General features: G+C 40.9%; 1 protein-coding gene across 2 annotated transcripts in view; it reads left to right on the forward strand.

The window, feature by feature from the left end:
- SNX9 (sorting nexin 9) overlaps window positions 1-15,021 on the forward strand; it is an 81,869-nt gene that overhangs the window by 24,533 nt on the left and 42,315 nt on the right. Inside the window, exons 1-3 of one of the 2 annotated variants that reach the window (XM_021706121.1) lie at window positions 481-889; window positions 7,754-7,919; window positions 12,070-12,220. In XM_021706121.1, the coding sequence (XP_021561796.1) occupies window positions 719-889; window positions 7,754-7,919; window positions 12,070-12,220 (488 nt within the window). In that variant the 5' untranslated portion in view covers window positions 481-718. Of the gene's footprint in view, window positions 1-480; window positions 890-7,753; window positions 7,920-12,069; window positions 12,221-15,021 lie in introns of those variants that run through there. The other variant, XM_008072413.2, reaches the window with a different exon arrangement.

Here is a 15,021-nt window from a genome sequence, read left to right on the forward strand (position 1 = left end):
TACATCTATAAAATGAGGATGATACCACCATTTACTTCACAAGGGAGTTGCCATTGAAAGGGACATTCCCATAACACAACATAAATGTTAATAGTGCTGACTTCCCTGCTGACCAGTCGTGGAACTGGGATTGAAAGCTGAAGTTGAACTCAGAGTTGGCCTCTTATCAACTGTTTTGTGATTTAGGCATTGTTGTTTTTGGGAGCATATCTGTCATCTCTTCTAACTGAGATGCTGTGTAGCCAGCCAGTCAGCACCTCAGGAGCACACACCAGAAGACTGTTACTTTCACTCCTGAGTTCACAGATGGGGTGGGATGTTCTGCTGTTCACCACTGGGTTGGTAGGACTCACTTGTGGCTCTGGGTAGCTTTGAATTGACGAGGTGACTTTGCTTATTTTGGCTGAACTCTCTCACATGTCTAGTGCCTTTGAAAGCTAAAGTTTCAACATCTTAACATTTTTTAAAAGCTTGGCTGTATTTTTTTCTCTGGCCTTTGTTTCATTGGCTATACAACTTGCATGATATTTGTTTCATACCTTCTTTGCTGCTTATGAATATTTTTAGTGCTTCAGCGATACTGTATTGTGATACCAAGCAACAGACTTAAAGAATATAATTCACTGAAGATAACCATTACTGCACAGTTGGGGCTTTCTGCATGTGATGTCTGTGAGTGAGTGGCATGCTAGAACTTTAGGGATAATATAATCCTGCCATGAATTTACTGTTTTTAGTTCAAAGCTTTGGTATACTTTTTTTACCCCTGTTCATTGAGCACCTTTTTTATTTTAAGGTGGATATTTTGACTCAGATTGGTTGTGTTGAAAGTTTCAGCCAGTCACCACCTTCTTCATCTTCTCCTTCTCCTCCTTCTTCCGTAAATAAGGTAAATTTCAAACTTGATTGCAAGTGGAAATAAGTATTTAGCAACCCTAGAAGTAATCTTTTTTTCCTAAGTGAGGGTATTGTTTCAGGTAAAGTATCTTACAAGACTCTTCTTGGGGTATGGAAATATAGAATGTGGAATTTACAGGAATTGGAAAAGTAGTTGGGATTTACACTTTGGAGGCCTTTCAAATGATACTTGGTTGATGAATTTATCCCGTGGGCAGTGAGATGTAATGAAAGGTTTTAAATTCTGTGGTTAACAGTGAAACAGGAGGAGTTGGGTACTATAAAGAGATGGAAAAGAAGAGGAGGAAGATGTTGCTCAGTGGAAATGAGAGAGAGGAAAAGGTTTAAATAGAGTACAAGAGAGGCACTGAGAGTTTGAAACCTGAGTGAAGGAGTAGAGTGGAGTATTGTGTGACCACATGTCTGCAGTGAGAGACCAAAGGGGTTTTGGGATGGAGAACAAAAAAGCCAGAGGCCAAAGGATCCTTAAACCAGATCATTGTAATTTAGTTTGTTACAACAAAGGTTAGCTTTTGAAAAAGTTGAGACCTCAGCATCTAGCACACAGAAAATGTTTGTACTCAAAGTCCCAAGAATTAGAAGTTGTTGTTGCTCTTTATGGTGAAACATTTCTGTCTTGTTCCTCTTTCTTTTATGCATCTGAAGGACACAGATCTTTGTCTAGAAGAGAAAGTATCTTAAGTGCCCATTATCATCTCTTCAATTAGTTTCTTTATTAACATGTCCTTGCGTTGAAATCATTTGGACATATAACTGTCTGATCTTTTCCTGTGTAGCATAAACTAATAGATATACTACTCAGATGGAGATTTACTGAAAGGACTGCTAATCTTCATCCTTTTCTTTATATTTTAGATGAGTCCCCATGTAGTAAGATAACCTCTACTGAATACCACTCTGTGCCAGGTATTGTGTTAGATGTTTTATATACATTATGTCGTTTAATCCTTACAAAACCCCTATTCGGAAGGTAATATTGTTATAACCATTTTATAAGTGTGGAAAGTAAGAGAGGTGTGAGGTACATTGCCCAAGTTCATACAGCTATAAGTGGCAAAGCTAGGATTCAAATCCAGATAGACAGACACTACCCCAATGTGAAATTTACTTGAGTCAAATTTCCACAGTTTCATAAAGGGATTTGAAATCCACCCAGTGGACTAGGATTCTTCTTGCCACTCTTTGTCCCATTCTGTATGTTTGTGCCGCTTTCCTATGGTTGTTCTACCCTACAGGTGTTGTGTGCATGTCTACCCCCCTACCCTGTCACAGCCACACTCAGTTCATTCTGGAGTCCTTCAGGCTCTACAGTCAGGCATAAGTTCAGGCTGCTTTCTGAAGAAGCTTAGCTAAATGCTATAAATCCTTTGAGTGGATATGTTCTAATAAGTCTTCCAATATGAAGCTAGTGTAAATGTATTTAACTGTTTGTCTTATGAGGATAGGATAACTTTTAAATTTCGAATGTTAAATCAGCAAATTTGTTAGTATATTGCTCCTGTCCCTTAAGGAGTATCTGGTTTAGTTGAGGCGGGGGTTAGGAAGAGAGTTGGACATAATCAGCTAGTTATGGTGATTACCCAGATTGAAATGTGTCTTCACAGAGATCCACATATGCGTGCTCTGGCAGTATATTCACTTAACAAATACTTCACTTATAAAGTGTTTACCACGTACCAGATCCCATGTTCGTAGGCAGCAAATGACAGGTTACCCTGATGGACACAGTCCCCCTCTCAGTGTCAAGTACCTAGATGACACAGTGATTATATATACAGATTTTGCTTGTTGAATTTTCCATTTTGTTAAAAGTTCAAACACAGAAAAGTTAAATGAATTTCATAGAGAATAGTCAGTGGTCTGGATTTTACCATTAACTTATTTTTATTTATTTATTTATTTTGAGTTGAAGTCTCACTCTGTTGCTCAGGCTGGAGTGCAGTGGCACACTCACAGTCACTCCAGCGTCGACCTGCTGGGCTCCAGCGATCTTTCCACCTCAGCCTCCTAAGTAGCTGGAACTACAGGCGTGTGCTGCCATGCCCTGCTGATTTTTTTATTTATTATAGAAACGAGATCTCGCCAAGTTGTTTAGGCTGATCTCAAACCTGTGGGCTCAGGCAATCCACTCACCTCGACCTCCCAAAGTGCTGGAATTACAGGCTGAACCGCTGAGCCACTGAGCCCGGCCCCACCATTACCATTTTACGTTTCTTGCTTTCTCACACATCTATCCATTCCTCTGTCTGTCTGTGCCGTCTGTATTTTCCAACTGTTCTATAGTGAGCTGATACCACTTTCATAACTTGGAAAATGTTATTTTAAGAGTATATGTCACATACTAAAAATCACTTTTTTCTGTGGTCACATGCTGAAAGTCACTTATTCCGTTATCAACTACAGCGATTATTTTCTTAGAAGACTGAAGTCAATACATAAAGTACATCTGTCCTCCTTTGTGAAACAATGGTCATGTTATAAAGGTTAGATGTTGGAGAAAGAATAGTATATATTTCATACAAGTTATCAGGAACATCACATTTAAAATAATTGAGTCCTTGCCACTTTATCAAGGCATTTTGAGACTTGTTTGGGGAAAATGTACTCTAAGACAGAGCAGTGCCCCAACTCACTGGTGGGACTGACCAATTGACCATAACAGAAGACTGACGTTGGAAGAAAGTAGAAGGATGTAATTGAATGTCACAACAGGCTTGAGAAGGCCAGAGCCCTTTAGATGTTAGTAGGACTTTGCCAAATTTAGGAAGATGAGACATGCAAATAGAGTTCAGTACACTGTGAAAAATGGCAGGGATGTAGAAAAGTTTGGGAAATGTATGAAGTTGGAAGCTTCAGAGTGAGGGTTGGTGGTAGGTGATGAGAATGGGGAACGTGATGGAAGGAGAAGTTGAGACCCATGTTGCAGACATTCCTGATTGATCTACAAGAAAGTTGGAGTTGATTTCATAGGCAGTGAGTTTTGATGCAAGGAGTTTAACCATGTGGTTGACAGAGTCCTGAGGTGCTTCACAAAATAAAGGGTGGGAAGAGAGAGGGTGAAGACGGTGCTCAGCAGAAAGGGAGCGGAGGGAAAGGCGGAGGAAGGAAGAGAAGGGCACCACAGGCGGAAACCTTGGCCAGGGAGCAGCATGGGCGCCAGTGTGACCAAGTGTCCATGTGGTTAAGAGATGGAAGGGCTTTGGGAATCGAAAACCAGGAAGTCAGAGACCGAAGTACAGGCAGAGTAGGTTCAGGGAGATAAGTGAGACAGACTCGAGCAGCTTCCTAGTTACCGAGACGAGAGGGAGGCCCTTCAGGTGGTGAAGGTCATCTGAGAGCCAATGAGCACAGGTTCCATTGCAGAAGCTGGAGGAAAGCTTTCCTGTTGGTCGGGTTTTAAAAAATATGTTATCAGCAGGAATCTGGTTGAAACAGAATAGAGGGAATATTTCAGGAAAAAACCCAAAAAGATAGACATAAAACCCACAAGGATTTTATAACCTAGGAAGCGAGCTAGGATCATATACATGACCAAATAATAATTGCAAGCCTATAAATTATAAACAAAGTAATTTTCAAAGAACAATTACTTTATTTGTTTTTGTTCTTATTGGATGGATTTTAATTTTTTTAGGACACTTGGTGTGAATAGTTCGCCTCTGGCTTTTTCCATCATCTTGATAGAAACCCTTCCTGGCTGGTTTGCTGAGACTTATGGCCTTCTCGAAGGCCCTGCTGAACTTTCACTCTTCCTGCTGTTCAAGTTCACAGCCACAAGTTCCTTTCTGGTTTACTTCACTTAGATTTCTAGCAGTGTCCTGAATCAGATGCAAGCTGCCTACCTCCAAACTCCAGCTCAAGGTTATGCAGTTAGAATGAGGTAGAATGAGAATTCCAGCCCTAGCGCCTGTGCTCCTTACTGTGGCCCTACTGTTCTACCATATCACAGTCAGTAGTTTATGGAAACCATGCTGAATCTACTACAGAAATGATTGTCTGCACGTGTTATCATCTTAGTATCCTACATTTGGGTACTTTTTGAAATTTTTATTTGAAAAACAAAACTTCATTATTTAGAGCTTGGAGGATACAGAGTATGACTTGCTGAATAAAACTCCATCCCTTAAAACTGTGAAAGGAAGGGCTTCTCTTAAGTGTGATTGTCAGGCCCTTAGAACCATCGCCGTCATTTCCAATGTCCACTGGGGTAACCTGAGAGTCCACACTGAGGCCAAGTGTCACCTTGTACGCTGTGTGTTTGAGACGTCTTGGTCTTGTGAATGCAGCATCTTTCTGCTCTTAGTGTTTGACTTAGAGTAAAATCACAAGTAACTTTGTGTTTTCCCTTAGAGACATGTGGGGTGTTAGAATGATATGTGCTTCCATGCGTAAAGCAGATACTCTAGTTTTGATGCATCTGGCTCATGGCCCAGCTGTCTGCCCCATCTGTCAGTTGATGAAGAGTCAAACAGACAAGCCACTAGGCATGCTCTAAAACATTACAGGGCTATATTAGACAGTATGGGTAATTTTCTTGCAAATCCCTCTTTTTTTCCCCTCTCTCTTTATTTATTTTAGAGACACGGTCTCACTCTGTTGCCTAGGCTAGAGTGCAGTGGCACGATCATATCTCTCTGTAACCTCAAACTCCTGGGCTCAAGTGATCCTCCCTCCTCAGCCTTCTAAGTAGTTGGGACTTCAGGCATATAACACCACACCAGGCTAATTTTTTTATTTTATTTTTTTATAGAAATGGAATCTCACTGTGCTGCCCAGGCTGGTTGCAGAGTCCTGGCACACCTCAGGCTCCCAAAGCTCTGAGATTGCAGGTGTGAGCCACTGCACCCAGCCTCTTTCTTTTTTTTCTTTTTAACCAACACTGTTTCGTGTATATGGGAAAAAAAAGACTCAAGTAAAGGGGAGAATTTATTATTTAATGTTCTTAAACAGATTTAATACTGAAATTGTAGGGGAAGGTCACAATTAATTTTCTCTGAATTTATCATCAAATTTAAGGCAATTCCAATGAAAATCAACACATTTTTAAACTTGACATTCTAATGATAAACTAACTTCCTTCCTTACTCCTTCCTTTCTTCCTTTCTTCCTCGTCACCCAAGCTGGGGTGCAGTGGCATGATTACAATGATCACAGCTCATGGCAACCTTAACCTTCTGGGCTTAGGCAGTCCTTCTACCTCAGCATCCCCAGTAGCTACCACACTCAGCTGATTTTTTAATGTTTTGTAGAGACGAGGTTTTGCTATATTGCCCAGGCTGGTTTCAAACTCCTTGGCTCAATCTGCCCACCTCGATTTCCCCTAAGTGCTGGGATTACAAGCATGAGCCACTGTGCCTTGCCTTATGCTAAGGTTCGTATGTAAACATAAACAGCTTTGAGATGTTATGCTAACGTCTTAGTGGTTTTTCCATCAAAGTAGATATGTACTAGATCACTAAGCAACAATAGAGAGTCCAGAACTAACCCAAATCCAATATATGATAAAGGTGACATTTCAAATCCTGGCTGAAAGATGAATTGTTCATTAAATGGTTTAGGGCCACAAACTGGCAAAAGAAAAAATTCAGCAGGATTTCTATATTCTTTTTTATACTGACTAGGTTCCAGACCGATCCAAGATTTAAATGCAAAAAAAAAATCAAGCTAACAAAAAAACTGTGTTTGTCTCAATGGTGGGAATGGGCGGGGCTGAGAGACAACCACACACATTCCCTACTGAAATACTCCTTGAGATGGGTGCCGCGAATTTCCTGCTCCCAAACTTATCTACAATGTTAATAAACTATAAAATTGCTCAAAGGAATAATGGAGGGGAATATTTTAGATATAATTTTTGAGTACAAAAGGCCCCTTTTATGCAAGACAAAACTCCTCAGTATATCAGTAGTTGGGACTGTGGGAATGTCACTACAGTCTCTTCGAAAAGCAGTCTGACAAAACCCATCAGTTCCAAACGCAGTCTCCTTAGCCCAGCAATTTTTCTTTTGGGAATTTCACATCGATCATTTAGACTACATGTGTGGTCCAAAAGACCACCAGGATGGTTAAACAGTAGAAAGGAGAGCTTTATTGGCAATAAGGAATTGCAGTCCAGGAAGGGACAGTCTGTAGCCGAAGTGTCCTTCCTCTTCGAAGACAGGAAGGACAGACTAAGTTTTATGCCTCATAGGGCCAGTATCATACATATTCATCAGGTGTTATTCTGCTTGAATGTTTTTTTACTGTGCACATGTTACTTTTTCTAATAAATATAAAAACATACTTAAAAATACAACAGATTGCTCTAAAGCAGTTACAGTGAATGAAGTAAGTCCTCATTATCAGCATGTATAATCTCAAAAACATAATGTTGAGTGGGGAAAAAAAACTTGCAGAGATACATACAGTATGACATTGTTTAGGTCAACTTAAAAATAGAAAAGTTGTTATTTGTGGATGTATACATATGCAGTAGAAATATGAAAACACACATGGAAATGAATACAGGTTTAGGAAACCAGTGGTGACCTCTGTGGAGAAAGAGAGGAGAGGGCTTTAGCTGTGTTGAATAGTTTCTGTGTTACTATTTTGAAAGTTCCTAAGCAAATATGGCAAAATGTTAATATTAGTAAAATTAGGTTGTTGCTGCTTTTTTGTGTTTCCTACATGTTTGAAATGAAAATATTATTTAGATTTAAAATTGGTTTGAATGAATTTCTACTGATTTTTTTTTTTTTCATTGCTCCTATTGTATCCACTTGTCACTTTATTGCTGAATTGAGTCATGGTTTCCGGAAGTCACAAGGTGCTTCCTCCTTTTTACCCCTCTCAACAGGTCAGCAGTGGCAGTGACCCCTGGTCAGCCTGGAGTGCCTCTAAATCTGGGAACTGGGAGGGCTCCGACGGCTGGTCAGCCAAGCCAGAAGGGGCTGGCGCCCAGAGAAACACTCCCAACAACTGGGACGCTGCCTTCGGCCACCCCCAGGCCTACCAAGGACCAGGTGAGGAAAGGGCTGCAAGGTCCCACTCTGCCGCCACCGTGTCTGCGTGTAAGAGACAGGAAAGACCTGATTATTTCTGCTGCTCCCATACTTGACACAACACAGAACACTGCTGTGACCAAAACATGGGGGCGGGGGATATCCCACACACCAAACAGTTCTGTAATACTGCAGTCTGCAACCTTTTGGACATCAGGGACATGTTTCATGGAAGACAGTTTTTCCATGGACCAGGGTTGGGGGTGGTTTGGGGATGATTCAAGCAAGTTTCTTGTATACTTTATTTCAATTATTACTACACTGTAATGTATAATGAAATAATTATAAAACTCATCATAATGCAGAATCAGTGGGAGCCCTGAGCTTGTTTTCCTGCTGCTAGATGGTCCCATCTAGGGGTGATAGGAGACAGTGACACCCAAAATGTGTTGCTTGTGTCCAGTCTTCTCTAATCTTATTTTGGGTGCTGTCACTGCAGAAAGCCCTGCTTCACAAAGATAGGATGTTGGAAATGGAAGCAGGCTTTCAGTGCTGACCTGACAGAAAGTGGATCTCAGGAAGTAATGCAAGCGATGGGGAGTGACTATAAATACAGATGAAACTTCACTCATCTCTGCTCACCTCCTGTTGTGCGACCCAGTTCATAACAACCAGTCTGTGGCCTGGGAGTTGGGGAGCTCTGCTCTAATGTATGCCAGCTGGATATCCTACAATTTAACTCAATCCTGATACCATCTACCTGGAGTCAGATCCAGGGGGGTTCCTCGGGTTCATTCATTTACTAGAGGCACTCACAGAACTTAGAGCAACAGTTGATGTACATTCAGTGGTTTACTACAAAGGATAATTTAAAGGATGCAGATGAATAGCAAGGCATGGGGAAGGGTCTGGTGCTTCCATGCCCTCTCCAGGCACCTCCACATGTTCACCAGCTCAGAAGCTCTCCAGACCCTGCAGCTCAGGGGTTTTTATGGTGGCTTCATCACATAGACATGGTCAACTATTAACTCCATGTCCAGCCCCTCTTCCCTTCCTGAGGGATGCAGCAGGAACTGAACACTCCAAGCTTCTAATCCCGGCTTGAGCTTTCTGGTGACCAACCCCATCCAGGAGCCCACCAAGGCCACCTCATCAGAACAGAAAACACCCCTACCACCCAGGCAATTCCTATGGTTAGGAGCTCTCTGTCATACCAAATATCAGAACAAGGGGTGCCCATAGTACTCCTAACACTCAGGAAATTCCAAGGATCTTAGGAGCTCTGTGCCAGGAACTAGGGGCAGAGACCAAATGTATATTTCTTATTATATCACAGTGTCACACTAGGTCATTGAATTGAAAATAGATTTTATTCGGAGTAACTGTTCACAGCTGCCCTTATGAATAGCAAACCTGGTTCCAATGGTAGTTAGTCATTTATGATCTTCAGTTCAGTCTCAGTTGTCAAGGCATCATAAATTGAAGGGGCCAGGCTGGTAGGGTCAAAGAGCAGTGACCTGTGGAGGCTCGGAAGCCGGAAGTTGCCTCCTCTCTGAAGGGGGCAGCCCTGCATCTAGCAGATCAGATTGCTGTGTTTGCAGGAAGCCGAGGTGTGTTCCCTTCTCCACATCTCCAGAGACAAGAAGTCTTGGTTCTTTTTCACCTTTTCATTTTAACATCTCAGCAACTAACACATTTGTTTTAGAGTCTTGAACCAAAAACTTATGTACATGGATGGAATGGGCTCATCCTGCGGGCTTGTGGCCTCAGTATCCATTGTTTTATCTTTTCTTTAACTACCTGTTTGACTCATGGGCTATTAATAGAAATACTGAGGCAGGAGCGGAGTTTACAGAAGGGGAAACAATTCAGGAATTAAGAAAGGATGTTTATGTCTATTCTGAAATTAAATAAAAGGATAGAGATCTGCCCATTGTTTTTTACGACCCCTGGATCCTGTCTCCTTGGTGAGCACATCAGGCCAAGAATTGAACATCTGTTCTAAATGACACATCCAGAACCAGGAAAGGGCACAGGTGCTGGGTCAAGGCCAGTTGCCGTAGGGGAATCTGGCCCATCAGCAGGACCAGGGGTTGTGGGCCAGGTGGAAACGTTGAAAATGAGGCTGCTGGCATCTAGTTCTGCAGTAAGTTGGTCTAGATCCTTCTGTTCTGTTCTTTCCGTTTTGGCATCTGTCTCACCTTCTCCGTAGTGGCACTCTTAGGACCCCTCAGGCCATGAGAGGGGGAGGAGAGAGGTGAAGCAGAGCTGGCAGTGCCTCATCTGACATTAAATCATTGTCTTGTCAGAATAGTAGCCTACTGAGGCAGCTTAATTACTTCTCTTCCATTTTTTTCTCTTTTCCTGTTTTCTCCCACACCCAAGCCATTCTGTTCTGCATTGCCTTTCTCTCACCTTGGCTACTAGTATTAAACAGTTGCGTTTAAAGATCTACTATCTCTCTCATCCTCCCCAGGCTTCTTGATTTAAGGGGTATTTGTTTTGCTTATTTGTAATTTTATAAGACTAGAATCGTCAGTGTATAGGCCTCCAGGCGGCCTTCTCTTGTATGCCACATAATACATAGTCTGCGTTTATCAGAAGTTATTTGGACTGATAACGCTTTTTTTAAAAAAAGTGTCTGTATTTAAGATATGCAGTATGATGCTGTGATAACACACACGTGTGGTGAAATGATGAACACAGCCAAGCTCCTAGCATATCCATTGCCTCACACGGCTATACCTTGGTGAGCCTGTGGTGAGAGCATCGAGCATCTACTCTCTTAGCAGGTGGCCAGTATAGAATAGGTAGTCCTCAAGCGGTACATTAGATCCCAGTCTTATTAATGCTGCATAACTTGTATATAACAGCCTTGTGCCCTTTGACCTGCAGCTCCCCAGTTTTACCCCTCCCTGCCACTGGTAACTGCCATTCTATTTTCTGCTTCTATAGGGTCAAATTTTTAAAAATTCAACATTTGAATGAGAGCATTTGGTATTTTCTTTCTGTCTGGCTTACTTCACTTAACATAATGTCCAGGTTCATCCATGTGGTTACAAGTGGCAGTATCTGGTTTTTTTGAAGGCTGGATAGTATTGTATATGTATACCACAGTTTCTTTATTCATTCATCCATCAACAGACGCTTAGGTTGATTCCATATCTTGGCTGTTACAAGTAATGCTGCTTTGAAAATGGGCACGCAGCTTATCTCTATGAGTTTCTGCTTCCATTTCTTTGAGGTACATACTTGGAAGGGGGCTTGCTGGGGCATACTTTTACCTATACTTCCTCTTAACTTTTTGATAATAGCCATCCTGAGAGGTATGAAGTGCTATTTCATTATGGTTTTGATTTGCATTTCCCTAATGATTAATGCTGTCGAGTTCCTTTTCTATATGCCTCTTGGCCTTTTTTTTTTTTTTTTTTTTGGTCTTCTTTGGGAAAATATCAATTTGGGTGCTTTTTTTTTAATCAGGTTATTTGGTTTTCTGTTACTGAGTTGTGTGAGTCCCTTGTGTATTGTGGATATTAACACCTTAGTAGACATATGGTTCACAAATATTTTCTCCCAGTCTGTACGTTGCCTTTTCATTTTGTTGATTGTTTCCTTTGCTTCAGAGATGCTATTTTAGTTTTAGGTCGCCCACTTGTTATCTTTGCCTTTGTTGCCTGCACTTTTGGTGTTACATTCAGAAAATCAAGTGTCAAGGAGCTTTTCCCATGTTTTCTTCCAGGGGTTTTACGGTTTTAAGTCTTATATTTAAGTCTCTATTTTGAGTTGATTTTTGTGTAAGGCATAAGATCAGGATCCAGTTTTATTCTTTGGAATGTGGATATCTTGTTTTCCTGGCACCATTTATTAAAGAGACTGTCCTTTCCCCATTGTGTCTTCTTAGTGCCTTTGTCAAAATTAGTTAATCTGACAACCTTTTAGTTGTTTCTAATTTGCCTTTTGCACTAAAAGACAGAATCTGTAATTCAAGCCTTAAAACTGACCACAAAGCCTATACTCTTCACATCTGTATCATATCCTACATCACACCCTTTTCTCCATTTTTAAAAATTGATTAGCCCAGTAGGTAGTCATTATCAGAAAATTAAGTAATTTCATTTTTATTTGGGTCTTTTATTTTATTTTTCTGATGATCTTCTGTTTCCACTTCTAGCAACTGGTGATGATGATGACTGGGATGAAGACTGGGATGACCCCAAGTCCTCGGCTCCTTACTTCAAGGATTCAGAGTCAGCTGAAGCAGGCGGTGCCCAGCGAGGAAACAGCCGTGCTGGTGCCTCTTCCATGAAGCTGCCACTTAACAAGTAAGTTTAAAGGGAGGGGGAGAGCCAGGGCCTATGGGTGAAAGTGCCTATAAAATACAAGAGGCAGTTGGATTTTGCTCTTTTCAGTAATCTCCTAAGTTTTGGGTGTGATTCGGTCATTTTAATCTGCATCTTAGCTTGGAGGTTTTTTTTAAAGAATGTTTTTACAAAATTAATAAGTGAAATATTTATTCTATTTACTGATTTGCCAAATAGTTTTTGTTACTTTTACCTTTATCTGCTATATGACATATTAAGGTTTTGTTGTTAGTGTCACAGGAAAGCTAAAAATAAGAATACTAATAATAATAACTCTCTTTGGAATGTTTTACTATTTTATTAATCACTAATTATGTGCCAGGTACTGTGCAGTGTGGTTTGTATGCACTCTCAAGTGACCCTGGTATCCCTTTGTGATACATACAACCCTTGTTTTATTATGGGCACAGCCGATGCCCAGAGAGGTCAGCAACGCCCAAGTCACAACAGGGGCAGGTATCCCTGTCAGGAGTCAGTGCCCTGGTCTCCAAAGCATATGTTCTCAGTTACGGCACCTCATGTGTTTAAGATCTTTTCTTTCACTTAGATTTTTCTTAGGTTTAAAAAAAAGTATTTAATAGTACTTGTAGACATACAAATTAACAGGAAAGCCTGTGGGAAAGCAACTATTGGTGAGCACTATAGGAGTCTTTGGTAGAGAGTCCCAGGTAAGCCTGTCATTTGCACCGGTGTAGTGTGAATTAGGCATGGCTCATGACTTCCATGAGAACCTTCACATCCTCTTCTTCCAGCAGTTATGTTTAAAATAGTTTATTTTCTGAAATTACTGGTACTTTTCTCAATAGTCCAAGTCCATGATTCAAAGCAGATACCAAAGAATGTCAATCTATGTTTGGAAAAGCCGGAAATATAGCATTTGACACGTATTAGCCATCCATATCTAGGCCTAGATCTAGTTTAATAAGTCCTACAAGCTCTTCAAAGTTACTTAAATAGCTTCAGGTGATTAAATAAATTGCCTTTTGACACTTTGTGTACCTCCTTTCCATTATGTCTCTTCATGCTCAGTTTCATGCTTAATAAAATCATTCTGTGTCTTAGTCGCCTGGGTCTTGTTTCATAGTGTCAAACATGAACTTATCAGTATAGTCAGTAGTGTTGTGTATTACTGTCAGTTCTTTAAACCTCAAGTATATTTAAAACCCACTTATGGCTGGGCACAGTGGCTCACACCTGTAATCCCAGCACTTTGGAAGACTGAGGCAGGAGGAGTGCTTGAACCCAGGAATTCGAGATCAGCCTGGGCAACATAGTGAAACCTTATCTCTACATTAAAAAAATTTTTTGTAATTAGCCGTGTGTGGTGGTGCATTCCTATAGTCCCCAGGTATTCGAAATGCAGAGGTGGAAGGATTTCCTGAACCCAGGAGATCCAGCCTGTGCTGAGCCATGATTGTGCCATTGCACTCCAGCCTGGGTGACAGAGTGAGACCCTGACTCAAAAAAAAAAATTACATGCAATAGACTCTTAGTCCTGTTTTGAAAATAGGGAAGCAGAGGCTGAGAACAATGAGTAGCCATGTTGTGACAGCTGCTGAGTGAAGGTCTGATCGTGCGGGTCCCTAACTCTAGTTTCCTGTGCTCTCCTCTGCTCCACATTTGCTCTCTCTGACTTCCGTATGGCCTCAGGCAAGTTTGATAACCTGTTTGAGCCTCAGTTTCCTCAACTCTAAAGCAAACAGGTTGGCTTTAAGGATTCTTTCTGCTCTAAAATGTCATTCCAGGTTGAAGCCAAATTAGAGCAGTCCTCTGAGGCTTCTCTGTCTCTCTGTAGTGCTGGGAACAATTAAAAATCCTGTGTACTTTTATTTGACTAGACTAATGTATAAATAAATCACTTACACTTTAGCATTTGTAAAAAAAAAATTTAAGTAACACTTTTCCAGCAAGTAATTCATTTTCTATGACAGCTGTGTTCTATTCATGAAACATAAACCTTATACTAGAAAAGGAGATCAGAAATTTAAATATGCTTGAGCATTATAATAATTCATCTTGGCAATGCTTAAATAATAAATAAATTGTATTACTGTTCAGTGAATACTAACTGGGTGTGCATAGTTGGCCCTAGAGTTATGGTCCCTAAGAATACTCAAAAAGTAAAATGTTATTTCTTGACTCAGAAGCTTACAGTTTGGTCAAGGAGTTGTCATGATAAGTAATCTCCACAGAAGTGTAGGCTCTTTAATAAAAATGTTTCAGTTTCGTCCATTAATTCATTAAGCATGTGGTATGCTCCCAGAGCTCCTCCAGGTCCTGAAAATTCAAGTCTTTTCTCTAAGGTGCATCTCGTCTGCTGTAATGTGTAAATGGATAGTGGCAATTATGTGTGATAAATTGTATGGCAAAAATAGACTTGGATTGCCGAGGAAGCTCTGCCTGCAGAGGAAGTACTTTCAAGATGACATAACTACCAGTAATGTAAATGTATTGGCTGTGTGCTAGGCTCTTTACATAAAATCTTTTCAGTTGATTTCCTTATCATCTTAGATGGTAGGTCATCTATATCCCATTCTTCCCACAAGGAGATTGGGTGCCTCAGACCCCCTAAGTGCTGAATTGGGAATTCAGGCCCTTAGCCATCCAGCTCTAAGACTCTTCTGCTCTCTCGTATGAGCTATAGTTTAAGAAAAGTCTAGGGAAAGGGGACTGGAGGGAAGTCAGTCAGGAGTGAGGGAGACAGTACGGAGAACATCATGTTGGCCTTTGGCTTGGTATATGAATGAAATTAGAAGTAATTA

The sequence above is a fragment of the Carlito syrichta genome, unplaced genomic scaffold (assembly GCF_000164805.1).
Source record: "Carlito syrichta isolate Samal-C Ts95f unplaced genomic scaffold, Tarsius_syrichta-2.0.1 Scaffold315163, whole genome shotgun sequence".
In the NCBI taxonomy this organism is placed as follows: domain Eukaryota; kingdom Metazoa; phylum Chordata; class Mammalia; order Primates; family Tarsiidae; genus Carlito; species Carlito syrichta.